We start from the raw sequence: 18321 nt of genomic DNA on the forward strand, positions 1-18321 counted from the left end.
ACTCAGCGGCGTATGTGCCCAGTCCCCACCCACGTATCATGTCGTTCTTTGTTCATGGGGGGCCCCCCAGTACACAAACATATGCACATCTAAGATTTCCTTCCTCCCCCTTTTCACTATTCAAAGGCTTTCTCTCCTCTAAGACCAAGTTAAAATTCCATTCTTCATGAAGCCCGTATGAGTACCACTAACCTGACCGTGCAGCATCACTTGTGTTCCTGAAGTACTTTGTTTTACAAGGTACTTTCAATACCATCACTAATAAACAATTATTCTCACAAAAAGTTCATTCCCTTAGTGCTCATAAAGTCCTCCAAGATTGGCATTACTTGTTCTCATTTCACTGAAGAGGAAACAAAGGTAGAGAACAGCTACAGGACCAGTCCACCAGTCCATTAATTAATGGTATTAATCCTGTGAAAACCAGGAAGCTAGCTCTTACAGTTACAAGACTAATGCTTTTCCAGCTACCTAATGCTTTCTCCCACTTCATTTTTCTCTATTTTTTTCATGTATTTTTGTCTTCTCTTCACTAATGAGTTCAGGGACCAAAAGGTAGATTCACCTGTACTCTCTGCAACACCCAGAAAAAGACCAGGCACAGAAGGTGCTAATATCCCAGATTCTATCTACCTACCCTACCTTCTCTCAGGGAAGTCTTGGAAAGCAGCAAAGAAAAGCATGAAAGACATGAAACATGGGGACAAAAACTAGCCTGCTGAAAATACATTTAAGAAAAAGAAAGAAAGAAAGAAAGAAAGAAAGAAAGAAAGAAAGAAAGAAAGAAAGGAAGGAAGGAAGAAAGAAAGAAAGAAAAACAAATTTTACCTTAAAAGAAAAGTAGCAGATACCTTAATTCTTACTTTGTTCCATCTTACCATTCCAGGTATAGAAGTTACAAGAAATCCCAAGACTAAGGGAATGGGAATATGGGTAGAAAGAACTAAGAGATTAAAATTCTACGTAGAGCACAAGGACTTTAAGACACCGGGATGTGTGAGGTTTAGGAGTCCGTGGCTTTAGAAAAAGGGGCTGGTCTGGAGACCAAGGTCAGTCCAGTAAAGCACCCTATAACGAGTGTTTCAGGCTTTGTGGGCCATGGAGTCTCTGTCACAACTGCTCAATTCTGCTGTCGCACAAAAATCAGCCACAGATACATACACAAAGATGCATGCTTGTGTCCGATAAAACTTTATGTTTACTTAAAAAATTTATAAATGTGATGTGCCAACCCCTGCATTACTTGGTCCAACCACTTAAAAATCTGTCACATCTGTCAAATGTCCTTTTCACTTTCAGTCCTAGTTTCTGCCTAATTCAACCAGGAACTGTTATCACCCCATGGCAGGCATTTATATCAATTCACAGAGGTGGTTCTGGTTGTCATTGTGACTTAGAGGCACTATTGACAAGGGTCCAGGGATGCTAACATCCGGCAAGACAAGGGGCAATCCTCATTACAAAGATCTGTCCTGCCCGAAATGCCAACAGCACTATTCCTGAGAAACAGGGCAGCCTCCCCCATCCCAACCCTCCCACCCCTCAAGCTGCTTCCATTATCACAAAGTAGGAAACGAGAAGTTCCAGATAACACTGACCATCGCTTAGTTCTGTTTTCTCTTTTCATTAGGCAGCACGTACACACAGTTACCCATACCAACATATACATGTGCAAACACAGGCATACAGATTTGAGAGGAAAAAAAGAAAAGGCCACTCCACCCTCTTAGTGGTACCGCTTTTATTTTGAAGGCTTTGCTAAGTGAAATGTGTTTTATGCTCACGGGACACGCAAAGGTTTGAAGGAAAAAGTGAGCTGTTTTCCACCAACTGAAAACCAGCAGCAACTGGTGGACATTTACTTCACTATCATAAGCTTATTGAATTCCCTCTCCTCCCCCATTTTTCGTTTCTCTCTGATATATGTCTCCTGGCCTACAAACAAAGGGTGCCACCCCCCAGTTCCTCTGTTTTTGGATCCCAGGAAACTTGGCACCCAATAAATCAATGGTCTCTCATAACTTCTCCAGCATATCTCTTAATTCAACATGAGACTGGAAAAGACTGACCGGACGCCACCCTACTGCAGCTGTTGGATAGGAAGCATTACAAGATAAAAACTTGGTTTAAAGTCACTATGGTTAATAAGTGACCAAAGTCTGATTCAGCCAGCTTAAAGACAACCTGAACTGTGTGCCGGTGAGCTAGCACAAAGAGAATGGGCACAGGGATCTCGCTGGGCAGGGTGAGGTAAGCCCTACACCGAGGTGAACAACAGCTGGTGAACAAGCAAGCAAGTGAGCACACTCATTTATCAGACAGAAATGTCAAAGTGTTTAACTACTTTGCTCCCAATTAGATTTCTAATTTACTACAGCTTCAAGCTTAATGAGCTCTGTAGTTATAAGCTTGTTCATTTGGTAGAAATTTATTAAGCATCTCCTCAGATCCAGGTAGTTTTCTGGAAACTGAGAATACGGCATTCGACAAGATATAAAATGACCCTACCGTTTTTCTAGATCTTCCATTCTAGAATGTTTGCATGCAGGAAGAAGGCAGAGAAAGATAACAAACCTAAGTTAAAAAGTTAAAAAAAAAAAAAGTGGAGGGATGTGAAAGGGAATGACTAGATGGCTACTCTGAATGTATGGTCAGAAAAGATCTCTCTAGAAAGGCATTTGAGCTGTGATCTGACTGACAAAAAGTGGTCAGCTAACTGAAGATCTGGAGAAAGTTCATCCCAGACAATGGGAAGAGCCTAAGCCAAGGGAGGGCCAAACACCTCATGTTTTGAGGAAGGGAAAGAAAACCAGCATGGCTGTAGTTGGAGGAAGAAGGCAGATGAGAGCTACAAGAAGCAAACTAAAGCCACGATCACTTAGGAACTAGGAGGCCATGGTTACGAGTGTGGCTTTTATCTCATGCATGATGCGGAATCTGTAGAGATTTGATCCGACACACAGACATGATTTACATTTTGAAAAGATCAGTCAGGCCCAGGGAGGAGAAGAGTCTGTAGAGGTATAAGAATGAGCACAAGAGGGGTGCCTGGGTGGCTCAGTGGGTTAAGCCTCTGCCTTCGGCTCAGGTCATGATCTCAGGGTCCTGAGATCAAGCCCCACATCAGGCTCCCTGCTGAGCTTCCCTCCTCTCTCTCTCTGCCTGCCTCTCTGCCTACCTGTGATCTCTCTCTGTCAAATAAATAAATAAAATCAAAAAAAAAAAAAAAAAAAGAATGAGCACAGGAAAGCCATTAGGAGACCACCTGAATGATTCAGGTAAGAGATGAGAGTAGATTAGATTAGGAATCCAGCAGTGAAAACAGAGAGGATAAAAAAGATTTAGAATATGTTTAAAAAATAAAGTCAACTTAAACTGGATATGAGGAGCAAAAAAAAAAAAAAAAAAAAAAAAGGAAATCCAGGATGACGTCTTAACTTGGATTCCCTAGGAAACAGAGCTTGAGGCCTGAGCTTATTCTTTGTTGGGGACAGGATCCCAGGCAAGGAAGAGTGAGGGAAAGAAAGAGAAGTAAGGCAGGAAAGAGGGAGAATAAATACAAGGCATCTGCTGAGCTGGCAACAGCTTCAAAAACAAACAGATGACTGCTAATCTTGTAAAACTTCAGAAGACTGTATAAAACGTGTGTGTCTTGCAAACTGTCCAGTGAGAGGATGAAGGGAAAAGAATTTTCCCTTCCTTACCCTGTCTCCCACCAATTCTACCCCACAAGCTTTTAACCCTTCACACTTCTCAATGTGTGACCCTCTCCTTCCAGAGCACCTACAGGTCCAAAATGGCCAGTGTCAAGGTGTGATGGTCTTGGACGGTCAGGTAGCACAGTGAATGCAGGCCGTCTGGTCCGTAAGAACAGCGGCAGCTGCCCGGGCTTCATGGCCATAAGAACAGCATCAGGGGCAGGCAATCCGGGGTGCCTGAGGCCAATTAGCTCTGCAGTGGCACAGAAACCCACAGAGCTGACTCTGGCTTTCAGGCTTATGGACTTGGGTAAATGGTGATCCCTTTTACTGACATGGGGAAGACTAAAAAGTACCAGATGTTTGCAAGAAAAATCAAGAGTTCTGCTTAGTACATGTTCAATCTGAGATACGAATCAGACATCCAAGTGGGTATAAAGTAAGCACTGGAGATTGAAGAGTCTGGAATTCAGGTGGGAAGACAGCACTATAGACATATTTGGCAGTCATCGGGATAGAGAGGGCACTGAAAGCAGGAGACTATGTAAGTTTAAGAAAGGGGGAAAAAAGGATATAGAAAAGAGAAGAAGTACTTCCTAAATACTTTGGCCCACCAATGTTTAGAAAATGAACAGAAGAGGATGAAGCAAAGATTAACAAGTGGACAGTGAGACCAAAGAAAAACCAGGAGTGTGGTGCTGTAGATGAAAGAGCAGTGTATCTAGGAAGACAGGGGTCAGCTATGCTGGAGGATGACAGGTACGGTGAATGAGAACTGAGACATGATGACCGGAGGTCATATGACCTTCACAAGAGTGGCTGCGGGGGACCAGTAGGAATAGAAACCTGACTGGAAGAGACCCAGAGAAGATTCATCAAGAAATGGAGTTTGTGGTGAAAGGGGAGCGAAGAAATGGTAGGGCACGTACAGACAAGGGAAGCTTTTTAAATGACTGTTATCAAGGTATGTTCGTACACCAGTGAGAAGAAACCAAAAGAGAGGGAGGAACAGATGACACCCAAAGGAGGATCACGACCATTAAACAGATCCATGCTGACGTCAATAAAATGCGTGCCATGCAGCCAGACTGCCCTCATGTTCACTTTGATAGGTATACTTTTCTAGACAAGAGATAAGATTCATGATAAATTCTAATTATAGTTCTGCTTCATACACACACTAAATCCCACAGAGGAAAATCAGACAATTTAGCTACATAATCAAATATCACCATCTAGTGGCTGAAACCTTGAAAGCCAACATATCAAAGTTTGGACTAACACCGAGACTCCTGAAAGGTATATCCCAATTAGTAACAATTCTAGTAAAAGGTGTCTGCACAAAATAACTTATAAAAAATCTTAATGTTACATGAAATGCACCAATCACATAAAAAAATCCTAAAACATAATATCTGAAGTACATTTATTGAATGTTTCCGAGGTGCCAGATGACACGTTAAGCTCTTTCACATGGACTTGCTTTTTAATCCCCCAACAGTCTATGAGAGAAGTCTTACCATTTTATACATGAGGAAATTGACACTTAAAAAGTTAATAATCTGCCAAAGGTTTCACAGACAGACATGATAAAGCTAGGATCTGAACAGAGGTAAGATGACTTCAAAATCCACACTCTTGGGGCACCTGGGTGGCTCAGTGGGTTAAAGCCTCTGCCTTCGGCTCAGGTCATGATCCCACCGTCCTGGGATTGAGCCCCGCATTGGGCTCTCTGCTCTGCGAGAGCCTGCTTCCTCCTCTCTCTGCCTGCCTCCCTGCCTGCTTGTGATCTCTGCCTGTCAAATAAATAAATAAAATCTTTAAAAAAAAAAAATCCACACTCTTAATCACTATACTCACAATACTATCCCTGTGCATTAAAATTACTTAGTGTTTAGATAGTTTTTGGTTACAAAGAATCATAAATACTATAAGGGAGAACTCCTGATCTTAAAAACCATTCGATTGCAAACCAAAGTTTCCTAAGGGAAGTTAGTTACTAATGAAGGAACTGACAGCAGGAGCCTATAATGCCAAAAACGTGTGCCGCCTTTTGAGGATGACATTAACACCCTTGGATTGTGCTAGATTTCATGTGTTCAGACCACACTCTAAGTGCTAAATAAAACTAAATGAGAAAATACTAAGCTCAAAAAAAAAAGAAAGAGGAAAGAAAGAAAAGGAAGGAAGGAAGAAGATAGGGAAGGAAGGAGGGAAAGAAGAAAATCACAAGGAGGCAAAAGCTAGAAAGTAGAAGTAAATCCCTCTTCTCTAAATTCCTCTATCTCTAGCAAGTCCTCCAGAGGCATTCCTACTTCTCCACCATTCTAATGATTCATACTCATGCCAAGTTCAAAGCTGTGCCAAATTCTGATGCACTTAATCTTTACCATCATTTAAAAACAACAACAACTAAAAAAAGTGACACGATTTTATATAACCTCTGAGATGTGAACTTGAGGAGGTGAGATTCTAACTTGAGAATTAGGAATATGTGCAACTGCAAAATTCACCCCCCCCCCGCCCCAGTTCCAGACTGGGGACTTCTGCCACTGCTTCCAGAGCACAGGAAATAATTTAAAAGGCTAAAACGGTGACCCTGAGACCATAACCCAAGCTAAATCAAGAGTCAAATGCTAAACCGACCAAGATGCCTGGGCGCTCCTGATTTTTTTTTTTTTTATCAAATTTACTGGACTATAATCTAGATGCCAAAACATGTACCCATTTTAAGCATATCCTTCAATGAGTTTTTACAAATGTATACACACAGGTAAATACCACAACCATTCATAATAAGAAACATTTTTATTAACCCAAAAAGTTCCCTAGGCCCTTTCACAGTCAACCCACCCCAATTTCTGGTTCCAGACAAACACTACAGATTAGAGTTCCATTTATGGGTTGCATAAATGGAATCAGTATGCCCTCTTCCTGACTTCTCTGAACATGATAATTTTTGGATGCATTAATCATCCCTTTTCATTGCTCCACAGGACAGTGCTGGATGGATATGCCACAATTTATTTATCTATTCACCTGCTGATAGATATTTTGGTTGTTTCCACTTCATAGACACTATGAATACTACTACTAGGAACACTGTTAGGTAAGTCTTTGAGTGAATATTTTCCTTTCTCCTGAAGAAATATCTAGGAGAGAGTAGACTGCCAGATTGTATGGTAATGCTGTATGTTTAACTTTAGAAGAAATAGCCAGACTGTGGTCTAAAGCAGTTAAACTGTTTTACATTTTCATGGACAATGGCTTGAAAGTTTGAGTTGTCCCACATCCTCCCTTGATATTGTCAGTCCTTTCCATTTTAGCATTCTGGTAGTTACACAGTAGTATGCTGTAGTTTTAATTTGAAGTTTTCTAGGGACTATTCATGCTGAACAGCTTTTCATGTGCGTGTGGGCCATTCATGTATCTTCTTTTGTAAAGCTTCAGGTCAAACTTTGTATCCAATCTTTAACTGGCTAGTGTCTTGCCACTGAGCTGTGCCAGTGCCTTAGGTCCTATGTCAGATATGGACATAGGAAAATGTCCTATGTTAGATTATATGCATTATAAATATTCTCTCTGAATTTTCATTTTCTCAATTATGCTTTTTGATAATCAGATGTTTCAACTTTGCTCAACTACCACATAAATGTGAGTAATTTCTGCACCTTATATTCTTTTCACGATCTGTAGATGTCCATTCTTACACTAACACTATTAAGGCACAGCATTCAAGAATGTGCTGATGCAATAAAGTAGCGTTAAGTTCTCTACATATTTTTTGGCCCATAAAATTATTTTGGCCAGTCTAGATCCTTCCCATTTCCTTATGAATTTTAGGATAAGCTTGTCAATTACTACAAAATCAAGCCTGCCTGGATTTTGACCGGAATTTCATTACGTTTACAGCTTCATTTGAGGGTCTGATAGGTGCCACAAACTGTTCTAATTTGGGGGTACTATCTCCAACTGGATGCTCAGAGAGGGGCTCATGGATATGATCACATGTGAGTGTAGATCAGAAGGACAAGAAGAGAGAAATTAGAAAACAGAAGATAAGAGCTTTTCCGACAGAGCATCATAGGACAAAGTTGTATAAAAACTTTGTTCAAAAACACAAGGAAGGCCAGTGTTGCTAAAATGTAGTGATAATGAAAATGCTTTAAGATGAAGTTGATTCAGAAGACAGGCACTGAGGTTCTGTAGTGTTTTGTTTTTTGAAAGATTTTATTTATTTATATGACAGAGAGAGAGAGAGAATCACACGTAGGCATAGAGGCAGGTCGAGGGGGAGAGGGGAGTAGGCTCCCAACTGAGCAGAGAGCCCGATGTAGGGCTCGATCCCAGGACCCTGAGATCATGACCTGAGCCAAAGGCAGAGGCTTAACACTCTGAGCCACCCAGGTGCCCCAAAGAGAAGCAGGCTCCCCACTGAGCAAGGAGCCCAATGCGGGACTAGATCCCAGGACTCTGGGATCATAACCTGAGCTGAAGGCAGCAGCTTAACCAACTAAGCCACCCAGGTGACCCTATTTTTTTGTTTTTTTGTTTTTTAATTTAGCTTCACTATTCCTCCTCGAATTATTTTTTACTCCTCATATTACTTAAATCAAGTTTAATGTTATCTTAGGTCTTTTTAAACTATTATTTCTATTTAGTTTTGGCACAGAGTAGCCAAACTGTTCAATCCCATTAGATCCCTTTTATTCTGTTTAGTTATCTTCTAAAGCTGTGTATATATTACTCCAAAACAAATGCTGACCAGCAAAAATACACAATCATTTCGCAGTGTTCTCCATTCAAAATAAAGCACCGAACCCAGCTGATTTCAGTGAAATGACTCAATGTTTTGACATGCAGGCAGAAAACAAGAGTTATTTTGTTTATCTACAGAGTTACTATCTCCCTTGTACCACAGGAAATTCAGAGGGACTCCCATGGTAATAACTGAATAGCTTTTCCCTCCTGCACACTAGTGTGGTCTAGAGAAAAAGGCATAAACAAAGTTAATGAACTTTTAACAGGCACTTACAGGAATTTCTAAAGATGTTTTATCGATGTTCTGAAAATGATTTCATAAATGTGGAAAATTTATAGTGGGTTTTCTTCTAAGAATGGTCAATCTTGAAAAGTTCTACTTTTTTTTTTTGAAGATTTTATTTATTTATTTGACAGAGAGAGAGATCACAAGTAGGCAGACAGGCAGGCGGGGGGGCGGGGTGGGGAGGCCCCCCGCTGAGCAGAGAGCCCGATGCGGGGCTCGATTCCAGGACCCTGAGATCATGACCTGAGCTGAAGGCAGTGGCTTAACCCACTGAGCCACCCAGGTGCCCCAAAAACTTTTTTTTTTAAAGATTTTATTTCTTTGAGAGAGTGCAAGTTTGAGAGAGAGATCATGAGCAGGGGGAAGTGAAGAGGGAAAAGCAGACTCCCCACTGAGCAGGGAGCTGGAAATGGGACTTGACCCCAGGACCCTGGGATCATGACCCAAGCCAAAGCAGACGCTTAACTGAGCCACCCAGGCACCCCAAAAGAAAGCTTTTTATGCCTAAAATATCAGAAGTAGGATTCAGAATATAACATGTTAATTGTCCTTGATTGTTATTTATTTTCCATCATTCATTTCCAATTTGAGGTGCTAATATACTATAGTCTAGACACCATTTGATGTTTTATATTAAAATATATTAATAAAAGATTACTCTAAAATCAAAAATAAAACAGAGCTAGAAACTAAAATGTTGTTTCTTCAAATCTGACTAATTCACAACAAAAATGACTAACAAGGAATCTTACACCCACCCTGAGCAATTTTAATTAAAGAAGAAGAAAAAAAGAACAAAGAGAAGAAAACTGCTTTTTGTTCAGTACTGCTTTTTTTTTTTTTTTTGACAGAGAGAGATAGATCACAAGCCGGCAGAGAGACAGGCAGAGAGGGAGGGGGAAGCAGGCCCCCCACAGAGCAGAGAGCCCAAAGCGGGGCTTGATCCCAGAACCCTGAGATCAAGACCTATGCCGAAGGCAGAGGCTTAACCCACTGAGCCACCCAGGTGCCCTTCAGTACTACTTTTAATTTCTCAAATTTTTCATTACCACATGGAAGTTACCAGTCAAAGGCACACAGGCCTGATTTTAGATCTCTGGATGACCTGAAGGGTATTGTCCTAAACTCAGACCTATTCAGATACTACTCCTGCCGACCATACATATATCTTCTCCAAATAATATCCTTAGTGCAAATAAAAAAAAAAAAAAAAAAACAACCACTCCTCATGTTGGCTAGTATAATTCTCTTAATATATTTCATTCCCCAAGGATAAATGTTTCAAGATTTTATTTAAGATTTTATTTATTTGAGAGATCAGAGAAACAGAGCATGAGTGGAGAGTGGGAGAAGCAGACTCCCTGCTGAGCAGGGAGACTGATGCAGGGATTAATCCCAAGACTCTGAGATCATGACCTGAGCTGAGGGCAGAGGCTTAACCGACTGAGCCATCCAGGCACTCCAATATTTCAAGATTTTTATTAAAATATGACTTTCAGCAGATATTAAACACAGTAAACTGACATAGGCATGACGTCTTTCAAATGGCTGCATTGATGACAACCTGATGTTACTTCTCTCCCAATATGATACAATAGAAAGTACAAATCTATTAAGTACTCTTGCCGAAAAGTCAATCAGAATTGAAATCAAATCTCCATACCTCAGTTGACAAGAAACACATGAAATAGAGGAACAAGTTAAATGACATCCATAAGGAACAATTAAATAGAAAATTGGTCTAGACTCTTCAAAAAAGTCACTATCATGGGGGATAAAGTAGGGGACCTAAGTAGACACTAAAGAGCTATAACCATGAAATGAATGTGTGAACTCTGACTGGATCCCGATTTAAAAACAAAACAAAACAAATTGTAAAAGACATTTCAATGAAAATCAGAAAAATCTAAATGTGGACTGCGTATTGGTTTACTGAATTGTTAATGTTCACAGCTTTGATAGTTACAGTGTGTAGTAAGTGAATATTCTTATTTTTTTTTAAAGATTTTATTTATTTATTTGACAGAGAGAGATCACAAGTACACAGAGAGGCAGGCAGAGAGAGAGAGAGAGGGAAGCAGGCTCCCTGCTGAACAGAGAGCCCGATGCGGGACTCGATCCCAGGACCCTGAGATCATGACCCGAGCCGAAGGCAGCGGCTTAACCCACTGAGCCACCCAGGCGCCCTTTTTTTTTTTTTTTTTTTTTTTAGGTAGACTCTATACCCAACATGAGGCTCAAACTCACGGCCTACAGCTCAGGAGCTGCACGTTTTACTGAGCTAGCCAGGTGCCCCCAAATATCCTTATTCTTATAAAAAGCATGCTAAATTAGGAGAGAGGTGTCATGTCTACAACTTACTTTCAGACATCACAAAAAAAAACTGTAAATTTATAATTACATGTCAGTGTATGTATATGTATGTATAGAAATAGATAAAATAGAGCAGTTAATAGGAATTTTTTGTCTAGCTAGTGGGAATATAGGGGTTGAACTATTACTTTAACTCTAATGTAGATTTGAAATTTTTAAAAATACACATGTCCTTTTCCACCTCTAGGTTATAAAGATACCCTTCCATATTTTCTTTCATTAACTGTGTAGTTTTACATTGCACACTAAGGTTTTTTTGGCTCTCTAGAGTCCATATTTGAATGTGGTATTAGATACAGACCATTTTCTTTTCCCATATAGAGAATTCCAGCTTTCTCTATAGAATCTCCTAGCCAATGGGTTCAGTCCCCACTGATTTGTGAAAGAATGATTTTTGGTCCCATAGAAAGACCTAACCAGAAACAGGGGAAAAGGAACAAGAATGTAGGAAAAAAAGGAAAACAGAAAAAGGTAAAGGGTAAACAGCAAAAGCATAAGTGCTTAGCTGAATAAAGGCTGAAGATAAGTGAAATTATTATCAAATTCCTATGCACAACCATGTTTATTGAAGTACACATAAAAGCCAATGAAAAAGGATAACTGAACATCTTTAAAAAAAAAAAAAAAAGTACATGCCCTCAAAGCCCTTCAGGAAACACCCAATTTGTCTGGTATATAATAACACAAGGAGAAAGTTTTCAGAAATTAAACTATCCTACCAACCAAGAATGTTGATTACATTTTACTCAGCATTTACTCTTCTTCAGACAAAACAAAAACGATGGCGGGGTGCCTGGGTGGCTCAGTGGGTTAAAGTCTCTGCCTTCGGCTCAGGTCATGATCTCAGGACCCTGGGATTGAGCCCCACATCGGGCTCTCTGCTCGCAGGAGCCTGCTTCCCCCTCTCTCTCTCTCCCTGCCTGCCTCTCTGCCCACTTGTGGTCTCTGTCTGTCAAATAAATAAATAAAATCTTTAAAAAAAAAAAAAAAAAAAAAAACGAAAAACAAAAACGATGGCAAAGCAGACATTCCAAGCATCTTAGAGACTCTTCTACAAACTTTCAGACTCCACGGGAATGTTTAAAGGTGTCTTTAAAACTTATTTAATTGATTAATTTAGCATCTAGATCAGAATTTTAAGACTTGAATTTATAGAATTCATAGCTCTTCATCTCATCACTGACAGAAATGTAAACCGTTCTCTAAAAACATACCTTTTATTTTCAGCCAAACTGGCTCCTTCATCCTTCAGTTGCTTACTCTTCTCAGCACAACCCTCAGAAAGCATTTCTTTCCTTCGTTTAATGGCATGAAGCCAGTTCCCTTCTTCATTCTCAACTATATCCTTCTCATCGGCAGCTTCAGCTTCAAACTGCTGGGAAGTCACCTTTGAGACCTTCTCACCAATTTTCCTCTTCCATCCAAAGGAAGCCATTCTGGGAAATTACAAAGAAACAGCTTTAAAATTCAAACTTGGCCTTTTATAGAAGTTCTCCAAATAACAGGTGAAAAAGGGATAACAGAATCAGACTGGCACCACTTTTTGAACTCCTAATTAAATGGTGGATCAAGGCAATAGTCAACAAAGGTTGCTAACATCATAAAGAAAGCCAACTGGACAGTATCTCCCAGTGGAAGGGCCATACCACCAATGAAGTTCCTATGAAGGTCACAAATGTTGGACCTATGAAGTCAAAAACTAATTCTGAATCAGATTGAGCATACCAAATTCTACCAGTTTATAAGAAACCTGTGATGTGGATGAGCATGCTAGATAACATGTTGGAGATGAAGACAGCAAATTTAAAAAAATGAAGAAAAATAAAACTGGTTTCTTCAAGAAACAAACTTCCAGGAAAAAAGAGAAAGATGGGAAATTAAAAAGAGACTTCAGAGACATACTAACCAAATAAAACCTATGCATCTTGTTTAGCTCTGGATTCAAAGATGCCAATGGGGAGGAAATATTTATGAAATAATAGAGGAAACCAGAACACTGATTTGATATTTGATGATATCAAGGAATTATCACTATTGTTTAAGGTATGATAATACTATTATAATTAATGTTTACAAAAAGAATACTTATCTTTTAGGAATATATACTAAAATATTTCATGAGATTAAATGATATCTAGAAATTATTTTCAAACTGATAACCAGGGGTGTGGTTGCAACAGAGGAGAAATATAGATGAAAAGATTGCTCTGGGTTGATAATTGGTAACGTTAGGTCATACATACACAGGATTTCTTATACTTTCCTTTCTCATATACGTTTGAAATTTTCCACAATAAAAAAGTTTTTAAAAGAGTCAAACTTGGTAAATAACTTAATTCACAGAACTACTGGGTAAATCTAAAAGATAATACACGTTGAGCTGTTTTGTAAATCAGCAATGATACACAAATGTAAAGGATAGAAAGAAAGGACAATTGGTGAGACAAAATTAAAGAAAACCATAGAAGCACTCAACAAATTATGTATTTAGAGAAGGGATTTACTGAGGAATTCAAGAACTCTTACTATGTGCATGGATGAGCTTAAAGACACCGAGAAATTCCTGGAATTGTATATACGTTTTTTTCTATGTGTGCATTCTGGAGAAGAGTGTCTAAGCTTTCATTCCATTCTTAAGGGAGTCTAAACCCTGAGGTGATTATAATCAACTAGGGGCATAAGGAAAAGCCATGAAGCAGAGGTGTTTATAAACACTATCAAAGAATGGGCATTGTGGGAGTAAGGGAGAGAGAGAAATGAAATAATGAATAAGTTCTAGCACATGTCAAGGTCTTCATCACCGATGCACATGGCTGAACTAAAATACAAGTAATCAATAGAAGAAAGGGGACAAAAAAGTAAAAGGGACTATGAAGTTATTCACATGGAAAGGCCCAAGATAACGGGAGAACTTGGAGGGGTAAAAAAATTACAGGTCATGTGCCTAAGTTCTAATGAATACAAGGAAGTTTCAATAAATTGTAGCAATCAAGAAATGCATAGGCAGATACACATGAACCACATGCTTTCCACTGGAGCCGGGATTTTTCAAAAAGCCCAGAGGAGTAATGTATTCTAAGCTACAGTGGGGAATTAGGACAATGCCAAACTCTCTTCCCAGACCCGTTATAATATAGGAGATGTATTATATGATATATATAATATATGAGTTTCCTATGTTTGAAGAGGACTTTAAGTAACTTAGGGGAAGAACCAAGAAATGACTCAAAATGAAGTGTGGTTACATTGGAACAGAAGCCCACAGGCACAGAGTTAAGACAGTGTAAAAGAATAAATCAATAGGAAGGTCTCATAAGATACCAGGTTAATATACCTAGATAAGAACTCTAGTGTTTATAATTGTCCCTATGACAAGAATGAGGACAATTACATTTTCTGGCTTCAAGTTTCCAAATGGAACTGTGTTTCTAAATCAGCAATGTGAGGAACCAGGTAATGTGGGAACCCCATTAACAGAGGAAAACTTGGTATATTTATGTAGGGAAATTACATTAAAAATCATCAGTCGGGTCTATATATTATTGGGAGCAGGGGTTAAGATGGAGAGGGAAGGAAAAAGGAACAGAGAGACCTTCAACCCAAACCATTGTTCTAAATGTCAAAGACAGGGACAGGCTAAGACCCCAAATGGAGGTTCTCAACCATGTATGGAAAAAGTCACACACAACACTGCCTTGGGTATTTCTGCCATCTTCCTCCACAAATCCTTTAAGCTCTTCTAGAGGTCAGAGGCTGTGGAGGTCAGGCGAGAATGAGGTTACATGTGTATAAAAGGCCTGATGACCACTAGTAGTTGACAAGTTTAGTCTTGAAGAGAGAGAAAAGAATACATTCCTCTCAGACAAGAGTTAATATTTAGTGAAAAGCACAGGCAAGTTCAGGGATAGGGGGAAAAAATCATGAAGGATTTCCTATCCCTAAGCTTCACATTTCCCAGAGAAATAGGCAGCTCCAAGTAAAGGGAAAAGAAACAGTTTTGAGTACTTGAGAAGAATAGAAAAGTTCCAAAGTAGTCACTATGGAGAATGGGAAAACAGGAAAAGCAACAGTAAGGGATGAATAAAGATAGCAAACAGTATCAGGGGCCCACTCGAGGTTAAAAAGCATGAATCTGTTACCAAGACCATTAGCAGAGCTTTGTATTTTCTTCAAAACTGTCTGGAGACGACAAGAGTAGAGTCAATACACTCCAGAATAAGTGTTATTAGAGAGTAAACAAAGGATACTATGACTTCAATGGAGACACTTGAGGCGTCCTGGAGGGGAGGATGTTAAGTTTTGAAAAATAAAAGTTGGCCAGCCTTAAAAGGAGGGTGAGTCCTAGGATATATGCAAAACAGTCTCTCATCTGAAAAACTGAACACTCAGACTTGATTCAGGTATCTTAATTAGTACTAGTTTGTTGTTCCTCTAAGGTTATCTGAATGTCAAATTAAAACTTCTTATAAATAAGGCTTTCCTGAGTCTATAGTTAGATGCACAAGGCGCCAACATCCCAGCCCTTACGTTTTTTCACCTAGATAAAAGGTCATATGGGTAAATCATAATCATATAGGTTTCACGTTAAACTCATGAAACAACACAAATTCATTTTATACAGACTTATAGTTAATGAACACCATGAAAACTCTAAACAACAAAGCTGGGTTCTAAATTCTTCTGTTGGTCCAACGATCCTTGCAGCAGGCATTCAATTACTGTGGACGGCTGGACAGCTCTCCCAGCCACAAGCCCAGAATGCATGTCTTCACTGCACTGGAGGATGCAGCACCTAAGACGAGAAACCGCCAGATGAACACCCTGAGGAAACCGAAACAGCATTCTTCGGGTACCGGGATGTACTCAGAGGTAAGAAATTCAAGAAGCAATTTACCCGAAAATGGCACCGTAACAGAGAAACCTGTATTAGCAAGCTCCCCGTGAGAAGTTCATAAAGGCTGCCCTGGACTTCACCCGCGAGTTCACCAGGCCGTGCTCAGCTGCAGACACCCCCATCGCGGGGTGGGGAATCAAGCTCGGGTCCGCTCCTCCCACCGCTAAGCGAAGGTCAAAGCCGCCCCGGCCGCCGTGGAGACGCGGAAGCCGCTCCTGACGCAGGCGTAAGGGAGGGCCTGACCCCCTGGAACTGCTCGTCTCCAGAGATCAACCTTAGCGTCCCCGCTCTGCCCACACCCCTGTTGGGTGTCAACTCCGACGTCTGAAGCTCCTTTTTCCCCTAACCTCCAGACGCACCAGCCTTGTTTAGAATTCTTCCTCCAGCTTCTACCACGGTCAGCGTAAACCCCACTTACCTGATGACCACTCCCCTGGGCCCGTGTTTACATTGTGTTTGCCTTTACCCACCGGAACCGGAAGCTACCCTGCCGGACCTCCTACCGGCCTGCCTTTGGCGCCAGGTCTCCCAAGAAACTGACCTGGCCGACCCGGGGCCTCGGAACCACGCCGAGAGACGGGCAGGGAAGAGGCGACTCTCAGAGCCCTTGTGGTTGCCAATCCCTTTCTCGGGACCACAAATCCCAGAGGTCACTGCGGCCGTCCCCACCGCACTACCCTCTGGGATTTGTAGTTTGAGCCACCCGCGCCCCGAGCGCCCTCTAGTAGCAGCCGGGAGCGTCTGGCGCACGGAAGACCGCAGTGCGTGAGCGCGGGAAACTAGAGGCAGCCCCAGCCAGACTGCGCGCCCCGTTCAGTACGCCGGTGAAACAGTCGAGGCTGGGGGAAAAGATTTGGGAGTATTTCATCCCATTACGATAGGACCCTGCCCTAAAGGACTTTACAGCCTCCCTAAGAGACCGGCCAGACACAAAGGACAGAAGCAAAACTCCATGGGAAAGGAGTCCAGGGGAGCAGGTCGGGGAGAGAGGCCCGTGGTTCAACTGTAGGCTTCACGTTGGAAAAAACAGGTTAGTTGGGCCCATAAGAAGTATAACCTGAAAGTAGCTGTGGTTGGTCTTGAAAATAATTAAGTGGGAAAATGTAACGCAGAGAACTGTTTAGGAAATTGAAAAATTAGGATTGTTGACTTACCGATGTAGCTATCTTGTGCAAAGGAAGATCATTTCTGTAGACCAGGCTTTCTCAACCTCAGCGTTATATTTCAAACTGCATCATCTTTGTTGGGGAAAGGGAGGTCTCCTGTGCGGGGTAGGATGTTCAGCGGCATCCCTGGAATCTACCCACTCGATTCCATTCGCATCCACTCCCACCACCTCTACCACCTGTTGTGACGACCGGGATTGTCTCCAGTCACTGCCAGAGGTCCCTGGAAGGAAAATCGTTCCCCCACCCCTGCCCCGTTGAGAACCGCTGTTGTGGAACAATGATGCTCTGAAGTAAGCCTCAGATCCCCGAGGGTTGCCAAGACCTTTTCAAATTATCTTCCTGTTCACAGTAAGACATCATTTGCCTTTTCACAATGTTGACATTGCACTGGTAACTGAAAAGCAGTGGCGTGTAAAACTGATGGCAGCTCAGCCATCAAGGCAATGATACCAAACTCTGCTAGCTGTCCTTGTATTCTTCTCCATCACACTCATAGTACCCCCCTCCCCCAAAAAAAAGACCACTCAAGAATATCCTTCACTGGGGCACCTGGGTGATTCAGTGGGTTAAAGCCTCTGCCTTCTCCTCAGGTCATGATATCAGAGTCCTGGGATCGAGCCCTGCATCAGGCTCTGCTCAGCGGGGAGCCTGCTTCCCCCTCTCTCTCTGCTTGCTGCTCTGCCTACTTGTGATCTCTCTCTCTCTGTGTGTGTCAAATAAATAAATAAAATCTTTTTAAAAATATGTTTATATCCTTCATGAAGCAGTAAAACTTATTTTATTAAAATGACCCTTGAAGCTCATAAAGTACTTCTGCCGTGTACTGAAGTACGATGTCTCAAGTAAAAGCACTTGTGAGATTGCATTATAAACTGAAAGAGATACGTTTTTGTGGAATACAACTTTTATTTAGAAAAACAACCAGCCGTCCAGCTGGTTATTCAGGCTTGGGTATGTGATAGACCTTACCCTGAAAATAAACAAATGGAGCCTGTTAACTTCGAGAGAAACAGTTCATGGTGTTGCCCAGAATATACTGTCATATCATACAAGTGTATCATATCGAAGTATATAACTTCTGATATTAATTATGAAAGACACAAAGGTAGTAGCATGTTTCTTAATATGGGGAGAAGCTGA

The 18321-nt window shown here is 41.0% G+C and overlaps 1 protein-coding gene across 6 annotated transcripts in view; it reads right to left on the reverse strand.

Annotated features, from left to right (window-relative positions):
- Positions 1 to 16637, reverse strand: part of TTC33 (tetratricopeptide repeat domain 33) — a 31023-nt gene extending 14386 nt beyond the window's left edge. The window contains exons 1-2 of one of the 6 annotated variants that reach the window (XM_032851379.1): positions 16554 to 16637; positions 12333 to 12554 (exon numbers count right to left, since the gene is read on the reverse strand). In XM_032851379.1, the coding sequence (XP_032707270.1) occupies positions 12333 to 12553 (221 nt within the window). In that variant the 5' untranslated portion in view covers position 12554; positions 16554 to 16637. The other 5 variants (XM_032851378.1, XM_032851381.1, XM_032851383.1 and 2 more) reach the window with 5 other exon arrangements.
- Between the last annotated feature and the right edge of the window lie 1684 nt (positions 16638 to 18321).

Source organism: Lontra canadensis, unplaced genomic scaffold (assembly GCF_010015895.1).
Source record: "Lontra canadensis isolate GAN:19392208 unplaced genomic scaffold, GSC_riverotter_1.0 scaffold5, whole genome shotgun sequence".
In the NCBI taxonomy this organism is placed as follows: Eukaryota; Metazoa; Chordata; class Mammalia; order Carnivora; family Mustelidae; genus Lontra; species Lontra canadensis.